Here is a 24,360-nt window from a genome sequence, read left to right as displayed (position 1 = left end):
GGGGGGGCATTCTTAAAATTCAGGTAACACACTGGGCTACCTAGGTTCAAAAATAGGTTGTCCCAAGTAAAATTTGGTTGCCCGGGGCAACTAGGCAACTAGGTATTTTGCACGCTGACTTTTAACAGTTTTCGTGGTGTACTGCAAATTCAAGGCATTACGTAAATATGCATTTCTGAATGTACATTGTACATGTATTTACCATGAATTTAAAACACAGCAAATATCTCCTTTTCCCTCCTTCTGTGAAATATACCACTTCTAAAGAAACTGAATTTACAGTATCCAAATTAATCAGATCTACAGTGCCAAATATGCTTGGGTCGGTAATATTTCAACAGATACATTTTAAGCACATTCAATATATCCTGTGCCAAACTGTATCCCTGCAATTCAAGGTTACATAGTAAATTTTATGTCCCGGACGCAATTTAAATAATTGGGAAACATCTACGTTAGTAGATGAAAATGCTCTGTCAAAGGTTAGCCGTTTTATACATTATATATCCAATACTTCAATGCAAAAAGCAACTGCCAGTTCAAAAGGTCTAACATAAAACTTCCAGAAATACCATGTGTACTGGCTAATAGATTGTGGTACTGTAAGTTGTGAAACTTTTGGGGTGGTTGATTTGGCGGTAGGGCGAAAGGGATGTTTCAATGTGTTTAAATTTGTGGCTGAAACAATTCTGTAGTACAGTAAGTCATACAAGGAAGACATATTCGCTACATGTTATCAGAGCTCGAAATACCCATGTGTGCAAAATGCACATCATTTTCAAGATTTGCACTTAAAAATATTTTGAATGTGCAATTTTGCAGGAGGGGGAGTTGCAGGCAAAGAAACAAAAATTACTTGGGATTTGACTCTCCAGCCCCAAGGACAAACAATAGGATCCGGAGCTTCTTGACTAATTTGAATCATCCTTGTCTTAACTTGTCTAACTTTTGTATTCTTTTGGACTTAAAAAAGTTGTCTTTACTTATTTGCATATCAATCAAAAGTTCTTTCTTATAAACCTTCCATTCTCCTGCAGTCTCCAGTGTCACTGGCGAAAGGTAGTGGATGCTACCTGAAACGTCTGACTGTTTCCAAAATCATATTCAGTTGCTTGAGTAATTCTTTTTTTCGTATCTTATTACCTGGATGTCTAACCTTCACCAACATAAATATAATTTTGCACATAAATTTTTCAAATTGCACCTAAAATTTTTGACAATGTGCAATTTTGCACATACCTGAAAAAAGTATTTCGAGCCCTGGTTATTTGCAGTTGAGAGGTCACAGAGAAAATAAAAATTTCCCAATTTGCAACTTAATCATGGATAGAATAACATGGACAGTCATACCCAGGCCTTGAGGTAATGATATGAATTGAAACATTAGCTAAGGTAAAAAAAAACTGGGCCGCAATCTCCTAGACTCTTATGCATGGTCCTAAGCAAATGGTGGAATTACTTTCTATGTAATTAGAATTCAAGTCAAGCCCTTAACCCTATAAAAAGTAACACAGTTTACGAGCAGTTAGGGGTCCTTTCATGGCTGCGCTAGACTATCTGTCAGAGAAGATTTTATTAGTTTTCATCTCCTGTCACACTTGGGAGAAAGCCAGGAACAAGGTTGCCACTAGCTATAGCTTTCTGACACCTAATTTGGGCGCAGGGTATCTGTTTGTAAATTAGAAAGGCCGACATTTGCTCGGGAGCAAATGCAGCACATGGCTTCACCACATCCCCCGTAATAAAAATGGACGTACACCTCTCCTGCAAAAATGGACTGTTCCTAAATCAACCCTGTCCAAAATATAAAGTGTTCCAATAGTCCATACCCCCATGCAGCAATGGAATCTTCCAATGCCTTCTGCTGTTGGAACATGTAGAACCCTGCATTGTGCACCACATACTTCGTGGTGTGAAGCCATAATTAAGATAGCCCTAAGAAACATGTCAGCAGATTTGGGCACAGGGGATCTGTTTGTAATTTAGAAAGGCCAACATTTGCTCGGGAGCAAATGCAGCACATGGCTTCACCACATCCCCCGTACCAAAAATGGACGTACGCCCCTCCTGCAAAAATGGACTGTTCCTAAATCAACCCCGTCCAAAATATGAAGTGTTCCAAAAGTCTATACCCCCATGCAGCAATGGAATCTTCCAACACCTTCTGCTGTTGGAACATGTAGAACCCTGCATTGTGCACCACATACTTCTTGGTGTGAAGCCATAATTAAGGTAGCCCTAAGAAACATGTAAGAAGAACAAAATGCGCCTCACAGGGTTTCCACAGAACATCTTGCTTAAGATCGTATTTGTATATTTAAGGATGACGTTTTGTCTATTATTATAATAAGTTTACAAATGTGTCGGAAAAGATATTGTCAGTGCAATGGGCAAAATTTTGATGTAATGTTGACCAAACATTCAACGAAAACCGTGAAAAATTCAGGATTTTGCATAAGTGCAGTACGTTAGATGTAAAGGCTTGATTTGCGCTGTTTTATATATCCACAAAGAATAATTTCAATGTATAATTTACAGCAGTATGCAACCACGAAATGCCAGAGTACTTTGCTAGAAAGGTTAGGGGTATGATTCAAACTGATTTCAAATAAACCTGAGACACACATGTACATGAAATCAGAGATTTATGACGTATTTATGAAGTATTTTGGGGTTTTGTGATCTGCGTTACTATAACTCAAGATTACCCTACTTAGCTTTATTGATTATTGAACAACATATCAGATGGTTGCAGAAAACCATTGCCACCAACAGCTTGTTCACTCAATAAAGAAATCAAAGATCTCATACCTCCGTGAAGTATCTACAGTTGTGAATTTCTCTTAATTTAAATGTAAATATTCATTAATATGGTGAATTTCTTACTGATTCTATGTGCACTTTTCCCCTCATAAGGCAACAGGCATGAACATGCCAGGAAATGGAGTTACTTCTGCACCATTATGGCCTCTAATTCGAACTTCCTTTCAGTCTGTGGTTATATCATTTCCCCCTCACTTCCTGTCACTCTACTGTATTCAAATAATTACCGGCACACAAGCAAAAATACAGAGGTAGCGACACCATTATGACCTCCAATTTGACCTTCCTTTCAGTCTGTGGTTATATCATTTCCCCCTCACTTCCTGTCAGCTGCTCTCACATGCAAACAGTACATAATGTAATAATAGACACCACAAATTCAGCACCATGGACAGGGCTCACACATTTTTACACTGTTCATAATCATAGGCTAGATCTTGACTGCCAAGACTAAATTTGTAGCGTATTTTAAAACAGATTAGGCCACACCAATTTAATTTATTGGTTCTCGGATTTTTGCCCCAAAAAAGTGAAACGACGGCAAAAAAAAATTAAAAATAAAATCAGGTCTAGGCCTTCTACTATAGCCCCAAATGCTTCAATAGGAGCCATGAAGTCAACACAAAAGGCTGGATTCATATTTAGACAATGAATTTTGAACTATTCATCAAACCACTGCATTGATAGATGGAAACATTAACAACTAGGAAAAAAAGGACTTTCCTTGATTGTTTGGGGCAAAATATGAGCATTTTTGAGTTGATTCAGAACCAGAATCTTTTTTTTTTTTGCAAATCAGAAAAAAATGAGGAGGCGAATCTGAGAACCAACAAATTAAACTGGTGTGGCCTTAATAGCATATCTTGCAACAGATTCGATCCATCAGCATTGTGCACTATCTCTGTACGACCTTCAACAGGATACCAGGCTGGTGTAACAGGTAATGATAGAAGCGTGAAATCACCAGCCAGCCATCAATGGTAAGTACATCAACCCAGCTGCAGGGGCAGTTTCCCTCCTCATAATGTATTTACTATTGGTTTCTACAGCAATTGATTTTTCCCACTTTTGATAGATGGCAATTCCCATTGGAGAGAGTATGCATTGCCTTTGGGGCAGGGGGAACATATTTTTGATAGGATTTTAAAGTACAATATTGTCGACATGTCATACATGTACATCTGGATAATACTTTTTCAATATGATACGAAATAACCTGCACCAGAAAAAATGTAAATGCACCACTTTATAATAATAAATTTATATACTACTTAATATAAAACAGGGCTGGGTGCACCCAAAATTGGAGCTGTGCACCCAATTTTTTTCTGTGGGTGCACTGGTGCTCCCAAATATTTCTGTAGGTATTTTTGCACATATCAAATGTATGATAGTACACAGTATATTCTTGACATCAAAGTCAGAAAAATAATAAAAACTTTGTTGTAATACTTGTTTAAGCCTTTGAAGTTAGCTCCCGTTTCAGATTCAAGCAAGAGGAGCAGTAAGATCTGTAATTAGGTTTTGTTTTAAAATGGTGCACCCAAAAAAATTCTGTGGACCTAATTTTTTAGGTTGGGTGCACCAGTGCACCTATTCCCAAAAATGAATTTTGAGCCCTGTAAAAGTAGCACAAACATAAAGTGATTTACAGTGAGTAAAGTATGGAAAAACAAGGTTTTTGCACTGTGTTTTAACTTAGCATTTGAAACAAAATTAAATGATAAAACACACTTTCGCAGTGCCATCATTTTGTGGCAAAGAGGCCATCCTGAAAATAAAACCACAGCAAACATGATTGTCAAGATCTACAGTATTTATGATATCCTCTGAGATTGACTTTATTGAGGCCTTTGACATACAAGACTCGGCAAAGGCAAACTGTACTATAGATCTCCATAACGAATAGTGCCATTAAAGGAGTAGGTGTATCTCAAAGGACACATTTAGTCTTTATACTGTACATGGCGCTTACCTTCAATTGAGGTTAGCTAAAGTTCACTGCTTGGCTTGATAAAGATATTTCTTTCACTTAGAAAGGATGCCTCGGGCATTTTAGGCGCAGAAAACACTTTCTGAAACAGTTTTCATTTAACCTTTTAATCATTTAATCCTACAGTACCTGCTACAAATGTACCTTCTAAAACTACATGTTTAACCATTTAATCCCAATATTACCTTTTAATATAAAAACTGTATTTAACCTTTTATCCTGTACCTTCTTAGACTATGTTAGAACTTTTAATTCTGTACCTTTTAAAACTTGGTGCAGGTAACATTGAAAATTACCTACACCAGACAAATTTCACCTGCACCACTGACAGAGTCAGAATAGGGAGTATGGATCATACTAAAAAATTATACAAGAAATATTGGCATTATTTCTCTTATACTTCACAGGTGGTATGTGGTAACAGTCAATAAAGCAAATAAAAATCCACAAAGTCATCTACATACACATGTAAACCCTGTGCTTGGTCCATGTACAGGTTAGGTGTAGTAGAAATCAGAAATGGCTCCACAGCTCCAATTTTACCTGCACTAACCTGCATACTGTATATATGTGGGTGGAATTTCCGATCTTGAAATCCCACACCTATATATAGACCATGAACTTCAGCCAAAGCTGCATAGCTTTTAAGATAAAGTACTGTGGGGCAGACAGTCAATGATTGGATTACTCATGTGTGAAGCACACAGATCTATCATCTTGCATAAAACCATTTTAGCTTTTCTGATCACGGGAAGGTCAAGCTAGAACAGGCAATCAAGGAGCAAAATATCTCCACTGTGACAGTGTTTCGGCTTAGCATCTTTTCCAAAATTCATCTGCCGATGATCCAGGCATTTAACCTTTTCCATAACACATTAAGGCCACAACAATTTGATTCATTGGTAAAAAGAAACAAAACTAGAGAAGTAACATTTGCAAGGCAATGCATAATGTTTACCTTCACATGTACATATGGTCTGCTGACTCTGCTCTGTTACTTCTTACTCAAACACATTCATATATATATGGTCACATAGGAGTCTACAATGTAAATCCCTCCTGCTATGAAATTGCAACATGATGTAACCCAACACCAGTTACCATGGCAATAGACAACATTGATTCAGGTCAGAGGTCAGTGTTTGGAGAAGAGGAGGAAGAAGAAACTGAGCAAAAACAATATGTTTTCCAACAGGCCTATGCTACCATAGGAGCCACAAATTAAAGTCAACATACCAAGTTGGTAAATTATGCTTCAAACTATGATACATTGATGAATGGAAAAACTACATGTAAAAAGACAAGGACTTTAACTGTTGGCGCCAAAATACATGTATAAGTATGATCATTTTGAGATTCAGTAACTGAAAGGCACATTCTTTCTGTACAAATCAGAAAAAAATTGAAGCAGGCAAGAACCAACAAATTTAATTTGTGTGACCTAACTTTAAGAAATATCCTTTTCTACCTAACTAATCAACAAGCTGATGAAAACATAATCTCTTTAAACCTATAGTCCTTGTCAAAAGTTAATTATGTGGTAAGCTCTGCTTTCTGAAGCTGAAGCTATAATCTTCTTGACATGTCGCAAATAATCAAGTGCTATAATGACTATTATGTGGTTTTATGGCTCGGAAAAGTAGCCTGGGTACTATATTACCAGTATTACCTTCCTATTTTATACAGGAGCTCCCATACTCGCTCCCTAAAAAATATTCTTAGGGAGCCAGTATATGGGAACCCAGGCATACAAATAGTATGGTACCCGGGCTATCAGAAGAGGCCATACAGATTTGATTAAATGGATGACATCCTCTGGGCATCCCAAATTTGATGCGAACATGCAAGAAAAATAATTTTGTCGAAACAAAAAAGCCTTCATGAATAAAATCTATTTGGTCAGGAAGGTTGCACAAATAACTGAACACATAGAACTTGGTGTATCAAACACTAAAATTTTTTCTCCTTCACATCTTCTTTGACTTTGGAAGACTTGGTAGTGTAAGCAAGTTAGTGGTAATTTGAGGCCTGCTTCCTTTCCTCTGGCATCTTCTTTTCTTTTTTATGTCTATCATCTGTCAAGTACTTAAAGGACACACCAATATTTTGATTTGTTGGTTTTCGGATTCGCCTCTTCATTTTTTTCTGATTTGCAAAAAAAAAAAGATTCTGGTTCTGAACCAACTAAAAAATGCTCATATTTTGCCCTCAACAGTTGAGGAAAGTCCTTTTCTTCCTAGTTGTTACAGTTTTTCCATCTATCAATGCAGTGGTTTGATTAGAAGTTCAAAATTCATTGTTTCAATATTAACCCTGCCTTTGTGTGTTGACTTCATGGCTCCTATCGTACCATTTGGAGTTATAATACTACAGGATGCCTAGACCTGTTTTTATTTATTTTTGCCCTGTCGCTGCATATTTTTTCTGAAAAAATCCAAGAACCAACAAATCAAATTGGTATGGCCTTACCAAAGAAAAACATTGCGCATTCAGAATGCTACATTTGATACAAGGACCTCAGTGACGCAGCACAATACTGGAACTATAAATTGTTATGGGACACTGTGCCGCTGTGGTTTACATCATGTCACTGTGTGGTATGATAAATTGCCACTGTAAGCCGAACGCTTTGTGTGATAAATTGATATAGCACACAGGGTCATACAGTTGAAACTGTTGTCATGGTACATTACCTATGTCATTAAACAAAAAAATGATACGGTGAGTATCGTAAGAGATGCTTCGGAGCAAGTTCGAATTCTGGTATAGGGATCTACATGTATGTTCAGATACATTTAGGGGGCATTATGTAACATTTTTGCACCAAAAATTTTTAATATCTTGCTTGTCAACAAACTTTACAACATATTGTACTATTGTCTATCATATTTTTGTACTTGCATATCAATCAATAGTTTGTGCTTATAAACCTGCATTTCTCATCTGGTCTCTCAGTCACTGACAAAAGCTAGTGGATACTAGCTGAAACGTCTAACCGTTTCCAAAATCATATCCAGTTGGTTGAATAACTGCTTTTTGGCGTATCTTATTACCTGGATTTCTAACTTTCATTGACATGGCTAAAACATTGTTTATGTGTATCTGTACCAGCATACTATTGCATCATTCAGTATACTGTCACTGAGTGTCAGTACATTGGTCTTGCCTGACTTGATTGATTGAAGCCTTTACATGATACTTAATCAGGTTAAACCCCCAAACTAATCATCCATGTATCAGAGCGACCACCCATGCCTCTAAAACTTAGGCCACATCAAGTAAATTTTATGGATGACATCCTCCGCAGACTCCAAATTTAATGCGAGCAGGCGAAAAAAAAAACAAGGCGGGCCGAAAAAAACAAGGTTCCTACATTTTAAAATTTTGACTCAATCATAATTATACAAATGGTTTTGATTCAGTGGGAACATCACATACACAAAGATGTATTTACACTTAAATTACAGGTACATGTACATGTATTACTGTTCTTGGTTTCTCAGTGTCAAATGATATACATGTATATCAAACCGAACAATGACCTACTTAAGACCTCTAAAAGCATGAGACATATTGATTATGTAAATCACCTACATGTACAATGTTCTAGAAAATTGACGATACCATGCAACCAACAGATTTTTCTCAATTAAAGTTTGGTTGATAGAGGCACTCAATTGACCCTTGCTTTAGCCTTGTACAGGAAAACTCATTTCATCTGAACTGTTGCTACATGTAGGTATGCCAAGAATAACGGACCGTTATTCTTGGCATACCTACATGGTCGGACTCCTGGATAGATATACTGTAGATTGATCTATTTTTGCAGGTATGTACAGGAGCAGGGGGTTTGATTTCTAAGGATTTTTTTGTGTTTTACAACCTGGTTTACAACCTGGAAATAAAAACCTACATCAGCAGAGCTGTGACTTCACAGTGTACAGGCATATCAATAATTTTTTAATATTTCAGGCCTTACAGTACCTTCTGTATCTGTATCAATAATATATAGCCAGTATAATCGCCTTTCGGCATAACACACCAGCTTCCTAGGCACGCGGTGCGGTGGCAGCTGGCTACATTACACCGATCGACTTGTTACACCTAACCTTGAGCATCTAACTCTAGACATTGTTTAAAGCTATCTAATGACAACGCCCCTACTGTACTTGGTGACCCGAGTTCCACTCTGCGATAGTTCTAGGAAAGAATGAATTCTTGAACATCTCAATCCTTGGTTGATAACTTTGGTACTTGAAGGCATGGCGATTTCTTGTTCTCTTCTGGGCTGGTATTAGGTACTTAGTAATTGGGACGTCCACCAGTTTATTAGTCATTTTGTGTTAGGAGTGGAATTTTGTGTTTTGAGTTTACGACCTGGAAATAAAAATCTAATACTAATAGCAGAGCTGTGACTTCACAGCTCACAGTGTACAGGCATGTAGATAAAAGTTTTATCTACTGTATAATCTACTGTCTAAAGCATTATCTTGACCAACTGACATATCACAAGGCATTACTTATCAATCAATCAATCAATCAAACAAACGACCAATCAGATCGGAGTTCAAGCAGGAGTGGATGATATTGATAGGCTATCAAAGTGTACCCTTACACTTGACCTTTCAAAATATAAGTTGCATGAGTTATTTCTTTGTCCCTCTTGTTTCCCTCAAAATCAAACTTTATGCAATGTACATAACACCAGTTCAACATGATATTAATAACTGCGCTATATTTATCACAACTAACAAAACTGTTGACAAAGGATGTTTTTGTTTACAAATTATTTGCAGTTTCCGCTTTTGACAATATTTTTTGGGTCATCTACTGACGAGTGGAAACCGATTTTTGAAACGACGAATTTGCACTAACAAATTCGTAAGAAACTTTAGGTCAGTGCTTGAAGGTTTTTCTACACCCGAAGGTGGTTTACGTCATTTTCAGACGGTAGGGCGAGCAAAAATGGTTTAAAAATGGCGCCATTCCTTCAGTGTTGTTTTTAGTGTCGCAATCCGGGCCAAGGTTTTTTCCAAGACACTTACCCAGCTGCTTGCGGCCTCACCACCGTCCCAGCAGACCTGGACCCCCTCCTCGGCGAGTCAGCCGACATTTTCCCTCACCAACAGTTGGCAAAAGTCGTCCTGAAAGACCGGAACTGAGAAAAATACGGACGGCGCAGTTGTAAATAGACAGTGGCGACCTCGACTCTTCTAGTAGCTAGAGCTTCGTCAAAATGACCGTGCGAGATTTCGGATTGTCAGCTGTCTCCTGAGGCATTCATCTTCATGTCGGCGACGTAAAGGCGTTAATGACCTTCTCTTCAAGCCGAGGAAAGATCGACCGGTTTCCTAATCGGAATACTCTGGCTGTCGTGGACAATTTTTTTGCTGATTCCAGCCAGCGCTGCAGACGAGAAAAGAGCCCTGTTTATATATGACATCACATCTTCGGCAAGAGCTCTCGTGCAAATCTCGCGAGAATGCACTGCAGACCGAGCAGCAGCGACGCCTAGTAACTTCTGTTCAAACTGCAGTAAGAAAATGGCGGAAGAGGTGTCGCTTCGGCCCCAGAGGCAACAACGGCCCTTCGTTCAGAGCGATGCCGACGTTTTTCGGCGCTGTACGACCAAATTCTTGAGCCTGGTGCCAGGCGAAGGAGAGGAGTTCAAGATAGAACTAAACATATTGTTGGACGAGCTAAACTCGCTCGACTATCAGACGCCAAAGTTTGTGGATGAGAAGGTTAGTAACTTAGCCACCCCTCCCCTAAAGTACACAAATTTTAACAGGTGTATGGCATGCGCTTTTTAATTATTCATAACTGTATGATGTTGTAGCAACGGCCTTCAGCTTTGACATCTGAAAGTGACTATTAAGTACGGCTGACTGACACAATGATGGTATTGAGCAGCCACTTAAATTTTAGAATTTTAGATTTGATTCTTCAGCATATGGGTTTTGTGAATTATTTATTTGAGAGAAGTCAATCATGTGAAGTAGCTCTGCAAGTTACAAAAAGAAAAAAAAGTAAAATATTACGTTTTCATTACAAGTATATTAATATCTTGACTTTTTCTTGTTTTCTTTTTGTCAATCTAGCTGGCTTTGGGACTAGTATGCAAGGCCTGTGAATTGGTCCCTCTTAACTATGAGCTCCTGGTGACAAAAGTTTGCCATCTACTCAGGCACCTGGTGGGCTTCAGTGGACAGCAAGTAGGTGTTTAATATGGTAGTCATGACTTACAGTTGCTATGTCTATATTTGTGCTGGTATTGTAATTGTTGAAGGCTAAATAAGAAGTCAGTTAGAAGAAACTGAAATGACTACCCATTTGTTGTAACAATTGTAATAAGTGTGAATGCTAAGAAGAAACAAAATTACTAGTACACCTAATGGGGGTAAAGCATCTAGTTTCTTTTTCAATGCAATTTCTTTCAGATTATACGATGATAACTATTCTGTTACCTTGTACCATAGTTTTTAGGGATTGGAAACCTGATTTTTCAAAGCCAAACTGAGTTGAAACTACACTATCCAAATGTATATTGACCCTCATGGAGCAAAAATTCCCAAAATTATGATGGAAAATGGATAGTGGAGGGGCCCTGGGCTGATTTTTAGGGTACCACCCAGAAAATAAAAGAATCATCTTGGGGCTTGTTTCTGCAGTTTTAACTGCCCAAAGAATGAAATACTTATTGAGATGTGCTATAATGTGAAGAAGTATGTGTCAATATGACAAAGATTGCCTTATTCAGAATATTTCCAGTTTTGCTGTCCTGAAATTGCATTGGATGCCTTTAAGACCAAAGAACTTCACACTTGTTGTTGCTTAGGTTCTGCTGCAGGGCAGATCGCTGGACACATGTGTGGAGTATGTGATGCGAGCGGTGACAGTCTGTAGACCCTGGACTCTGCCAGACATACTCAGGACTCTGGCACAACTACTGTACCAGAGGGGACCTGCTGTCTCCATGGTATGTACATGTAGCTTCATGTAATTTCATGGGACTTAACTATGTTTACCAAAGGAAAATGTATTGTTTTTGATCAGTTTCCTTCCTCTTCTTCTTCTCCAAACACTTACCTCTGACCTGGCCAATGACCTGATTTGTTGACGTCTCTTACCATGGTAACTGGTGTTGGGTTACATAATGTTGCAATTTTATAGTATAGGAGGGATTTAGACTTCTGTCTGACCATATATATGAATGTATTTGTGTAAGAATCAACAGAGCAGACCATGTGCGAAGGTAAGCATTATGCATTTGCTTTGCAAATGTTACCATTCTAGTTTTAATTTTCTAGTAGTGTTTGCAGTGTTTTAAATTAAGTTTCCAGATGAAACAAAGGGATTGTACAGTAGAAACAGGGTTTGAAATACTCATTCTTGTCTTGTACTCTTGCTACATGCAAGCCATGGCTTCTGTGTGAGACTCAACATTTAAAGTTTACAGCGGCCTAGCTTATGGTTTCTGAAATAAACTGTGTCCTGCCATATGGCCAGCATGAATGAATGAATGAATGAACTTTATACATGGTACAATATGTGGCAGTTGAGTAATACAACAATACTACAAAACTAAACTAATAAAAGTATCTTATTACATTTCTTACTACAAACTACTATCTACACAGTATATGAGTTACAATATGGTCATGTATTGATGATATATAGTCTCTCTTATAAAATAAAGGGTACAGAAATTAGCCTACGTAGGCAGATATGGTAGTTGGACATGACAATAATTTCTGGAACGTATAGTGTGAGCGTAATTTTGCAAAACTAGGATAATCAAAAAATTTCTTTTTGCTGTTGCTCAGTACATAGACCAGCTGATCGGTCCAGAAGGGTTGTTGATGCAGTTTGTACAACCAGAGTATCCTGACCTGGACATCAAGAGGGTTGCAATAGCCAGCGTGTACAACCTCTGCTTACGGTAAGGCCATGTTGATTTGATTATATGGATGACATCCTCTGGGAACCCCAAAACTGATGCAAGCATGCGAATAAAGAAAAGTTTTGCAAAAAAAAAAAGTTGCTTTCATTATGAATTCTATGCCATCATGAACAAATGACACACAGTATGGTATGGTGAATAATCGACTACAGTCTTCAAATTCATTTCTTAACATTTTCATCTTTTTCATTTGATTTTGGCATTCTATGGTATTGCTTTTAAATATTCTTTTTGCAACTTACGGTATATATTTACTCATTTTGCAACTGTTTTGTACGATTTACAGTATGGTTGAAAACTTTTTTTTGAAACGGCCAAAAATTCATGCGCGTGAATGTCATCCATATAATCAAATCAAGATGACCTAAGTCTGCACAAAACAAGAACTCTTGAAAGGATCTCATACCTCCGTGAAGTATTTAGATTTTTTGTGAATTTCTTGTTAATGTATCATTTGCTGATTCTGTCTATTCATTTTCCCAGCTAATGCCAACAGACATTCATGTAACAAGAAGTTGAAGACAGGAAATGGTCTTTTCTTGGACCTTTGGCCAAACTTCAGTGTTTTTGTCTGCAGGAATCCAGAGGGTCAGACCATTTCTGATGAATACCTGAGAAAAGCGTACACCATTCTGATGGCAGTGCTACAGACACCCAAACCTCAACAAGTGGACGACATCTTGTTTGCAAAGGTATATTAGATAGTACAATACCTGTTCTAATCTGCACAAACACGTATCAAACATATCTGCTGTCTTAGCACAATAATGTTGGATACAGGTATTCTGGCCCGTGTGATAACTCGTGTAGTGTTAGCCCAATCCAATTCTGTAAATACACAATGTCATGTATAGTGTTTAGAGTTAAAACTTTTGGTCCAACACAAAAAAAGTTCTCTCACCTAGAGCTTTCGACCAGTCACTCTGGTCTTCCTCAGTAGACTGACCCAGTGAGGCTTGTCATGTGGCTTCTTTGAAGTGTGACGTCAACACTGGGTCAAAGGTATCTGGTAGACGATGTCGGCCCCCGTCACGGACCGTGTTGGACGAAAAGGTTTAACTCTAAATATTATGTAACCACCAACACAGATGAACTTTCATGATAACGTGTAGTACAAATGTATTAAGGCTTAAGTAAAATTGATTAATTATACATGTTATACTTATTCTCACAGATATTATACAGAGTTATAAATAACAAAGATAACCTGTCCTGATATTATGGGACCTTTGACCTAACTTCTTGTCCAGCATGTTGAAATAACAACTGTATGGAGACTGTGCACAAGCAAATATACAAACAGACACACACAAAAAATCTCTAGAGGTACATGAAGTACAAAAATTACAGGTAATAAAAGTTACTTCCTAAACAATTTTTACATCTTTGAGAGAAACGTTGTATGCTTTTTATTCTTGTATTTGTAAGTAACACGAGTACTTTCTCTCCCAGCTGATCCTGAGCACCCTACAAGGCATGAGGAACCTGTTGTCTGTGATGACAGACGTTGACCCGGGCAGTCTGGGGTCTCTTCTGGCAGTCTGCAGAGTAAGTCATTTCTCAGCTCTTCCTTGCTTGTACGGTTGTATGACGTAACTTACTCTGGTATACATGTATTTACACCATGGTGATGTCAGGTTATGATTATGCAGATACACTGTAGAATATGTTGTGAAGTTATTATGGTTACAGAAGGAAAACATATTGTTTTTGCTCCGTTTCTTCCTCTTCTTCTTCTCCAACAAGTGACCTATGACCTGACCAATGACATGATTTGTTGATGTCTGTCACCATGGTGACTGGTGTTGGGTTACATAATGTTGCAATTTCATGGTCTGCTCTGCTCCTGTCACCATATACTAGAAGTACATGTATGTGAATGTGTTTGAGTAAGAATTAACAGAGCAGACCATGTCCGAAGGTTAACATTATGCATTTGCTAAATGCTAATGTTACTTCTGTAGTTGAGCAGTGAACCTTTTGGGAGGACAACTTGTAAAGGTGTCAATGCACCTGTTTTGTCCTCCCTTCCACTTGTATATATATCTTGTGGTGAATTCAAATAAACAATAAACAAACAAACCATGTCAGTTGCAGAAAGTTTATGACGTCCCCCATCTCTGCTAAGGTATTTGGTACGTCAACGTCCTGCCACATGATTATGATCCACTGGCTTATGAATGTAAATGATTGTACATTCGTTCACCAGGTGTACATGTTGTATGGCTTACCTGGGCAGACTCTCCAGGTACCTGCCACCCTCTACCCCACACCTGTCTCACAGTACGACCCCAGTCCTAAGAGATCCACAACCAAGGACAGGGACTCTGACAAAGGTTTGGATATTCCTGGACACATTTTTGGGTAGTGCTGCTTTAGGAGGAATTAGTATCTTTCTATGTTATCAACACTGAGGATTGGAGGTGGGTGGGTGGAGACTGAGTTTCAATTGATTGACAGGGTTGTGAGTCACTTGTGACCAGGTATGCCTTGGGTGGTAGGATATGTGTTGCTTTGGGCAGTGCTAGTATAGTTGGAATTTGTATGTATCTCAGCAGTTCAAAATGGAAGTGAGGGGGTGGACAAAAAAAAATAAAAACAGGTCTAGGCATCCTATTATAGCCATAAATGCTATGATAGGAGCCATGAAGTCAACACAAAAGGCTGGGTTGAAATTTAAAAGATGAATTTTGAAATTCTAATCAAACCACTGCATTGATAGATAGAAAAACTGTAATACCTAGGAAGAAAAGGACTTTCTTCAGCTGTTGAGGGCAAAATATGAGCATTTTCGAATTGATTAAGAACCAGACTCTATTGCAAATTGCAAATCAAAAAAAAAATGAAGAGGCAAATCCGAGAACCAACAAATTAAATTGGTGTGGCCTTATGCCAATCTCTATCCTTCCAGAGGAGTCCCCAGCTCAGTCTACTCCCAGGGGAAGAAAAGTGAAGAAGAAGAGACAGAGGAAACAGCAGACAGAGCCTGACACGGCCAGGTCTGATGTACGACCCCCACACAACCCCCCCTCCAGGTCTCCTGCCGGCAGGGGCCCCCCTGTCAGCACACCCCCCAGGAGTCCAATCAAGGCACACGACAGGCACAGGAGAGAGGTACATGTAATGTTGACTGTGTAAAACCTTCTCATGCTAGCCTGGGCGCCATCCTCTGAACTTTCCACCAGCTTCCCAATGTCGCTGGCCAGCCAGTGGAAGACTGTACTAATCTTCAATGCAGGTGGTATTTCAAGCCTTGTAAGGCCATGTTGATTTGATTACATGTATATGCGCGCGCATGAATTTTTGGCCATTTCCAAAAAAAAAGTTTTCAACCATACCATACAACCAACAAAACAGTAGTTGCAAAATGAGCAAATATATACCGTAGGTTGAAAAGAAATCATTGAAAGATGATACCAATGTCGTAGAATGCCAAAATCAAACTAAAAAGATAAAAATATAAAGAAATAAATTTGAAGAGTAGATTATTCGCCAAACCAACACTCTGTGTCATTTGTTCAACCTTCAAAATCACGTAGATTTCATAATGAAAGCAACTTTTGTTTTTGCCAAACTTTTTTTATTCGCACGCTCGCATCAGTTTTGGGGTTTTCAGAGGATGTCATCCATATAATAAAACCAACATGGCCTAATGTATACAAACATAATATCCCCACAGAGAGGAGACAGTACTGGAGGTTACTCCTCCTCAGAAGGCAGTGACTACAGGACCAGCTGGAGAGGACTGGCCAGCAGCTCTGAGTCGGAGTACTCTGACAACGAGGCAGGACATCTTACCAGACTAAGGTTCGTCTGAGCAGATTTTCTTAAAGAAATGGACCAGGATAACCTTTTCTGGGACCTTTGAATGAATGAATGTCTTTATTTCAGGTATTTCACCCATAGAAAACAACGGTACAAACATAGAAACACAAACTATACATACAGCATCTTATGTACAAGAAGAATTTCTGTACTGACAATCCAACCTCAGAAGACATTGTATTATGCTGTTGTTGGTGTTGTTTTAAGCCTATCAATAAAGGAGTAGCATAATTTTCTGCATCTGGCATCAAATGTGACAATAGTTTGGTGAACAAACATAGTACTTGCACTGCAACATCTTGGAAATTTACATTTTGGATCCCTACCAGTAGTAGAATTGCCAATTCTCTCAGATGAAAGTCTTTACCCTGGCATATATAAAACCAGGGCTCGAAATACTGGGTACATGTGCACCTTAGTTAGTGCACCCAAATTTGGAGCTGTGCACCCAATTATATTTTCTGTGGGTGCACCAGTGCATCCAAACATTTTTGTACTAGGTTTACGTATGTAAAGATTTTAAATATATACTACTGTAAGTTGTAATACAGCATATTGTTGACATCTAAGTTGACATCTTTTTTTTCTTATGTTTGTACTTCAGTTAAACCTCTGTTAACTTATTTTCTAACATATCATATCTAATTAACGTTATTTACCAATTACTTTTGTTATTTATTGTTACTATTTGATTTGTTACCGTTATCATATTGATCACATTTTCAATTACTTATTGTTATTTATTATTACCATTTGATTTGTTACCATTATTACAGTTGTCAATTAATTTAGTCGGGGGAAAATCACGGACAAGCCATTATGGCTTCTTATCTTTCCCCTGCATATCCTATTTTACTGTAATATGTTCATTTCATTGTTCTTCTCTTTGATTATAAATAAATAAACAAAATTAATGAATAAATAAACAAAAAAAACAAGTGTCGGAAAGACAAGAAAATCCTTGTTGTAGTATTTTTCTTTATAAATGAAACACGTTAAATGAACCCTGTAAAACCCTCCCCACTGCCCCCCCCCCCCCACAGGTCCATCCTGTCTCGAGTGCGAGAGGTTGCCCTGAACTGTCTCCACAACACGGCACAGATGACTGACAAGAGACTCATGTTTGGGTACTGGTCACACCTCCTCCCAGAATGCAGCAGTGTCGGGGCGCCACAAGCTCCAACTCTCTTCACAAGTATACTGAAGGACCCAGCACCGAAGGTCTGTACAAATGCATTATTATGCACTTTTGTGCACCCAAAACCACATGTGCACATAATTTTTTACTCTGGTGTACCAGTGCATAGCTTTATACAGTATTTGTGAAGGGTTACATATATAGAAGTATATAATTTGATTTGTGTAGGGTTACATAATTATATAAAGGTACAAAATGTATATAATATGTATGTTATTTCCAGGCACGTGGGAATGCCCTGTTGGTCCTGTCCTCTCTAGTTGATGGAAGCAAACAGTATCTGGCTGCCGCTGAAGAAACGTGAGTTTATTATCTGTCTCTTAGGCCATGCAGGCTGACTTCATTTTATGGATGACATCCTCTGAAGACGCGCGGCTGATTAAAAAAAAACTCCGGCCAAAAATAAAAATGCTACTAAACCACAGGAATACAAAGTTGGTATTGTGAATTTGCGGCAGTACTTAGCGACGTATTTTTGCGGAATTTATGAATCAGCACTGTATGTATGTAGCTTCGGTAGCCTGGGTGCCCGGCTCTGTATTGTCGCTAGCCTCCATGGACTACCCAGGCCTGGAGCCAGGCCAGAGCCTCGGTGGACGTGATCTTTTTTTTTTTGAGAACAGACGAAAATCAATGCATGCTTGGATGTCATCCATAAAATTAAGTCGATCTGCCTCTTGTTATCATTAGTAAGAAACTCATAAAAAGTAGTGTAATAAACATGTAGATTATACCTGCAGGTAATAACAGATTATCATGAATATGAAATGTTAAGGTTAAAACAAAGACTATCAACCTTTTGCTTGCAGAGCCCCCAAACAGACAGCGTTCACCCCCTACTCCGTGACTCTGGGCTCCACAGTGAAGGAGATCCACCGTTGTCTGCTGCTGGCCCTGGCAGCTGAGAGCAATTTTCATACACTCTTCTATCTGCTCAAGGTATATGACAACCCACTTCTTCCTTTTTTTATCACTATTAGCATAAGATCTTAAAGATGGCATAAAAACAATAACACTGAAATGCAACAGTTCCTGAGAACAGTCAAATGTGATACTATTAGATATTATACAATGAATAAAAATGTCTTGTGCAAAAAAATACAAACTTTGTTTTTTAATGCTCACATCAGTCTAGAGTGTCACTGACAAAAGGTAGTGGATGCTACCTGAAATGTCTGTTTCAAAATCATATTCAGTTGCTTGAGTAACTGTTTTTTTTTAACTTTATCTTTTGAAAGTGCAGTCTGATCACTGACCATGTTCCTATCCCTGTTGTCCAGTGCTTTGCGACGTTGATTCCCAACGTGCCTTACCACCGACTACAGCCTGGTCTTCTCACCAAGGTGGTACGGCAGATAAGGCCACTGCTCAGCCATAAAGGTACTCTACAAAGCCACTATATACAATGTATATTAAATGTTGCTGTTAGTCTGTGCAACACAAACTCTCTGCAGATATGGGCCTGACCAGCAGGGGGAGCAGCTGTCATGTTGCTGTATGCACATTTACATGTACATGTGGAGCTAAGGAAAGTAGGCTAGAAGAGACTCTTATACCTGTACTTGTCCCATGTTGGTATCTGCTTGTCTGGGAAAGTGTGTCAGTACCTGCCCAGAAAAGAACAAGAAGACCCAAACTTGAGGTGTTGAAAAAGTTTTTTCTAGAAGTGGAACATTGTACAGTGTTGTAACAAAGTACAACTGGGGGATCAGAACTACTAAGTATATAGTTTTAAACAACGCCTGCAGTTACATGTACATATAGATGTGCAAACAGTTAGATGTAACAGGTCGTTAAGTAAATGTAATATAACCAGCTGCTGCCGTGCCGTGTGCCTGCGAGGCTGGTGTGTTACGCCAAAGGGTGGTTATACCAGCTATACTGATACAGATACTGAAATAGAAACTGGCTTAACCAAGGAGGTTAAAAAAATCTCTTTTTAACCTCCTTGGCTTAACACACCAGCTTCTAGCGCAGTTATACTGACTGAACAGGATACAAATACATGTAGGTTATGCTAGCTATACAGGACAGATACTAAACGTTTGTTCCTGTTTTCTTTTTTCTCTGTCCCAGAGTATGATGTCCAGGTGGCAACCCTAACCTGTTTCCACTCCATCCTGTCTGTGCAGGTACTGTAAATCTTGAAAAAGCTTCATTATTTTTTTTTCTTTCGTGGTTTTCAGTGACCTCTACCATGGAGTTAAAAGTAACTCCATGCCTCTACCAACTTGCACAATGAACAAGTCATAGTTGCTGATCGTGCAAACATCGGCTCTTGCTAAACAAGTGGTTATGAATAAAGAAAGAACTTTGCTATTCAGTCATTCACCAACCTGATAAAATTATTCACGGATATTTTTGAAATTTATAATATTATTTTTTATGTTTATTTATAATGTATTTTTTCTCATTCAGGCACCACTCAAAGAGGTAGAACAAGTTATGCAGGCAGTCAGTTCAACACCACATAGCCAGGCAAAAGTCCCCCCTATGCTGTCAGCAACGCCAATAAAGCACAGGACAGACCCAGAGCATAAAACAGTACCTCAGAAAGCTGACAACCACACAGAAATAGTACAAGAGTCAATCAAAAACATGAATGTTGATAGCAGCACAGAAACAGCCGGACAGGATTCAACTGTAGAGCAAGGAGCATCGTCCAAAGAAAAAGGAAAAACACAGATAAGACAGGAAAGTGAGAGTGGAGGAGTGTCCTCTAAGGTGTGGCTGCTGGACTGGTGTTTAAGGATGGTCAGTCTCAGACACGCCCAGGTCACGGGGTCAAACCTTCCCATCATTCCTGTCAGGACAGAGGCCATCCAGGTCATGACCCAGATGGCAAAGGGCTACTTCATGTTTATCAGGTGATTATTATTTTTTTTATATATTTTAACATGTAGTCACAATACGTGGTGACGGCACACTCAAGTTTTTTCAACAGTTTCACTATATTAATGACGCCACCAACACAGAGGACAATACAATACTCATTTTCACCTGAGCGAAGTGAGGAAAGTCGTGTAAAGTGCCTATCCCAAGGGCACAAGATCAGTGGCATGTCAGGACTCGAACCCGGGACCTCTTGGTTCCGAGTCGAGCACTCTGCCACTATGCCACATGACCCCAATCAGATGATTATTCACTTCTGGGCATGGGTGTATTGTTTTGGGTGGCTTTGTAGTGGGTTTGTCTCTCTGTTTTGTTTCAGGTGGTTGAGTTGTGTTTTTGTCTCTCTGCTTGTCCTAATAGATAACCATGGTGGTTGGGATGTGATTTTGACAGTTGCTTGATGGTGTTGAGGAACATGAATGCAACATACGTGTAATCATAACTCAAGCCTGATAGAGATGATTTTAATATATATTGATATTTGTGCCTATTAGTAATGACATAAGTTGCATAACCATGACAATGTCTTGTACAATGTTGCAGACCTCACCTTACGGAACTGTCCCAGGTATTCTGTGGGATTCTACAGGAACAGAACACAGCACTACAGCTACAGGGAGGAAAGGTCAGTATGGGGACACAAAATGTAACATTGAGACTTTTTTAAGGTATTAAACCATTAATTCTCTCTAGGACTTAGCCTAATTAATTAATGAAGAAGTGATTTACCCTTAGACCATAGCACCTTCCATATAGTTACTTGAATACAGTAGAGTCATGCAAAGAGACGGGGGAAATGACATAACCACAGACTTACAGATATGTCAAACTGAAGGTCAAAACAGTCTCCCTGCAGGCTGGGAGGAAGTGAGGTCAAATTGGAGGTCAAAATGGTCTTCCCCACAGACGGAGCAAGTTACAGTAGAATATACATTGTACACAAAATCAGGCAAAAATTCACATAGAAAACAAGAAATTTGCAGCAAGTTTAAGTACTTCATGAAGATGTGAAATTCTTCTTGTTATGTTTGCCGAAGGGAAACATATTGTTTATGCTCAGTTTCTTCCTCTTCTTCTCCAAACAGTGACCTCTGACCTGACCAATGACATGATTTGTTGACGTCTGTCACCATGGTAACTGGTGTTAGGTTACATAATGTTGCAATTTCATGGTCTGCTCTGCTCCTGTCACCATATACTAGTAGTACATGTATGTGAATGTGTTTGAGTAAGAATTAACAGAGCAGACTATGTCCAAAGGTAAACATTATGCATTTGTTTTGCAAATGTTACTTCTCTAATTTAATTTCTTAACATGTAGTTTGTAGAAGAAGTTGGTGCAGTCCTGGTGAAAGAGGTGGAGTGTTCAGCCCTGACAGACCGTGAGGCTGCAGACTTCTGGCTGCCCCTGCTGAACGGCCCTCTCCCCTCAGCACTACAGAACCTGGACCACACCTTACTCAGGAGCTGTGGCTGCCAGTGTCTGGCCAACACCGGGGCACAGGTCTTCCAACTCTTACCTGTAAGCGCTAAAAAAATCATCAGTTTTACATGACAGTTACTGTTAGTATTGATTTTGAAACAGATTCTAGAGGATTTTTTTTGTTGCTTTTTTATTTCTTTGAAAACAGACATTAAACATGGCTTTTCATGACATTTGAAAGTATGCGTTAACCTTAACACAAAGATCTGAAGGTTTTTGTTTTTTTTTCAAATTTGTTGCTTGATCGTTTGCTTGTAAACAGATTTTACATGTGGCTTTTCACAACTTAAAATTGACCCGAGGACAGAAAGAGCTAGAAGTATGTTTCTAAGAGCATTTGTTTGTTTGATTTTTGTTACTTTGTAAGCAGATTGTATACATGGTTTCACAATTTTATGTTATGCAGAGAAAAAAAGGCAAAACATGTTATGCCACCTAGCATATTTTGTTCAAACTGCAGTTTTTTGAGTGCTGAAACTTTTGTGTTACCATGCAGACTGACAAACACATCCTATGCATCACCCTACTGCTGGGGCTGACCAATGATGAAGAGTGGAGTGTGAGGGGAGCTGCCATCCATGCACTGGGGGTGTATGTGCTCTACCCCTGTCTCAAGGAGGTGGGGAAAGTTAGAACTGTAGATTGACAGGGATTTGATTTGTAACGGTCACTGAAGATTGACGGGAAGGTCTACTCACACAGTTACTACATGCCTCTGCTGGTCACAAGTTAGGTTCATGCATTCACAGCCTGTCAAAATGTACAAAATTAATGTAAAATGAATGCTAATAATAGATGGACATGCAGCCATTCTCTCATTGGTCAAATTTCTAATTTCCATTCTCTCATTGGTTGAACTGCTAATTGTGATGGACGGCCTGAATCTGTCTGTATAGAGCATGTCGGCAGAACGTACTGTACCTGCGTGAAGCCCCCATTTTTCATGATTTTTATTGGATTTTTGGTCAGCATTGCATCAGAATTTTGCCTGTTGCAGACGATATCTTTTCTGACATAACATTTGGAAACAACAGACAGGATGTTAACCTTATATGTGCAAATCTTCTGCTGAAGATACTAACAATACATTACGGTTTCACACAACTGCAATACGTTCTGCCGACGTGCTTCTATAGACAGATTCAGGCCGTCCATCACAATTAGCAGTTCAACCAATGAGAGAATGGCAATTAGCAATTTGACCAATGAGAGAATGGTTGCATGTCCATCTATCATTAGCATTCAATTTACATTCTATTTTTGACAGGCTGGGAAAGCATGAACCTATTATATTAAACTTGTTGTGACCAGCACAGGAATGCAGTAACTGTGTGGTAGACCAAGTCAGTAAGCTCAAACACTCCTATCCCTCCTCGATCCAGGATATTTCGTTCCTGGCGGACGTTGCGCAGGCCTGTACGCTCGGTCTGGAGGAGAAGAACCTCAGCTGTCGGTGGAAGGCCGCCTGGTCGCTAGGCAACCTCAGTAACACCATCGTTAGTAACAGGTCTGTCTCTCATTATCATGAATATTCATCTGTGTTGGTAGTAATCATAGTAAAACATTGAACTTTATTCCTACACACATTTGTACAGGGATCAAATTTTCACTTAACAGAGATGGTGGACGATGTAAACTCCCTGGCACTTTTGATCAATTGCTTACGTCACGTATCAGTAAAGTCTCGTGTGAATAAGGTCATGTGTTTGTAACTTTTAAAACTTTCGTGAGATCACGTTGTGAAGTGATTGGTCATTAATTATCCTGAGGAAGGTGACACTGGTCACTGAAAATTTTTTTTTGCAAATCACAAAAAAATGGACAGGGTGAATCCGAGAAACAACAAATTAAATTGGTGTGGCCTAAAGTTGTTATAATGACTATGTTTTGTGCATCTTTGTCCAGGGAAGAGCTAGGGACAGAGTTCACGGACAACTTCTCGGACGTCCTTCTGCAGAGCCTGTTTAACCTTGCTCTGAAGGGCGCTGCTGACCATGACAAGGTCAAATCCAACGCTGTCAGGACTCTGGGGAACCTGGTCAGGTTTCTCAGGCCCGAGGCCTTTGGTAAGCACAGTTTGTTATGGTCTCATTCATGTATTACTCCAAGTGTACACCCTAAACTAGTACCAACCCAAAAATTAAATAGCTGTATGAAAGTGTGTTTTTATTGGTGAGAATTTT

General features: G+C 39.0%; 2 protein-coding genes across 3 annotated transcripts in view; one reads left to right on the top strand and one right to left on the bottom strand.

Annotated features, from left to right (window-relative positions):
- Positions 1-10,267, bottom strand: part of LOC109465409 (breast carcinoma-amplified sequence 3-like) — a 75,646-nt gene extending 65,379 nt beyond the window's left edge. Inside the window, exon 1 of the mRNA XM_019762658.1 lies at positions 9,862-10,267. Within this exon, the coding sequence (XP_019618217.1) occupies positions 9,862-9,929 (68 nt within the window). The 5' untranslated portion in view covers positions 9,930-10,267. The remainder of the gene's footprint in view (positions 1-9,861) is intronic.
- Positions 10,268-10,294: 27 nt separating this feature from the next.
- The window catches only part of LOC109465398 (HEAT repeat-containing protein 6-like), a 19,375-nt gene continuing 5,309 nt past the window's right edge, over positions 10,295-24,360 (top strand). The window contains exons 1-20 of one of the 2 annotated variants that reach the window (XM_019762621.1): positions 10,295-10,560; positions 10,918-11,031; positions 11,655-11,795; positions 12,643-12,758; positions 13,357-13,471; positions 14,232-14,327; positions 14,989-15,115; positions 15,691-15,893; positions 16,459-16,586; positions 17,648-17,825; positions 18,026-18,102; positions 18,612-18,741; positions 19,083-19,182; positions 19,879-19,934; positions 20,221-20,669; positions 21,238-21,319; positions 22,016-22,216; positions 22,674-22,796; positions 23,560-23,684; positions 24,083-24,243. In XM_019762621.1, coding sequence (XP_019618180.1) covers positions 10,360-10,560; positions 10,918-11,031; positions 11,655-11,795; positions 12,643-12,758; positions 13,357-13,471; positions 14,232-14,327; positions 14,989-15,115; positions 15,691-15,893; positions 16,459-16,586; positions 17,648-17,825; positions 18,026-18,102; positions 18,612-18,741; positions 19,083-19,182; positions 19,879-19,934; positions 20,221-20,669; positions 21,238-21,319; positions 22,016-22,216; positions 22,674-22,796; positions 23,560-23,684; positions 24,083-24,243 — 2,923 coding nt within the window. In that variant the 5' untranslated portion in view covers positions 10,295-10,359. The remainder of the gene's footprint in view (positions 10,561-10,917; positions 11,032-11,654; positions 11,796-12,642; positions 12,759-13,356; positions 13,472-14,231; positions 14,328-14,988; positions 15,116-15,690; positions 15,894-16,458; positions 16,587-17,647; positions 17,826-18,025; positions 18,103-18,611; positions 18,742-19,082; positions 19,183-19,878; positions 19,935-20,220; positions 20,670-21,237; positions 21,320-22,015; positions 22,217-22,673; positions 22,797-23,559; positions 23,685-24,082; positions 24,244-24,360) is intronic. The other variant, XM_019762629.1, reaches the window with a different exon arrangement.

Source organism: Branchiostoma belcheri, unplaced genomic scaffold (assembly GCF_001625305.1).
Source record: "Branchiostoma belcheri isolate BF01 breed outbred unplaced genomic scaffold, Haploidv18h27 scaffold1, whole genome shotgun sequence".
Taxonomy (NCBI): domain Eukaryota; kingdom Metazoa; phylum Chordata; class Leptocardii; order Amphioxiformes; family Branchiostomatidae; genus Branchiostoma; species Branchiostoma belcheri.
The sequence above is the reverse complement of the archived record's forward strand: the minus strand, read 5'-3'. Positions and strand labels throughout refer to the sequence as shown.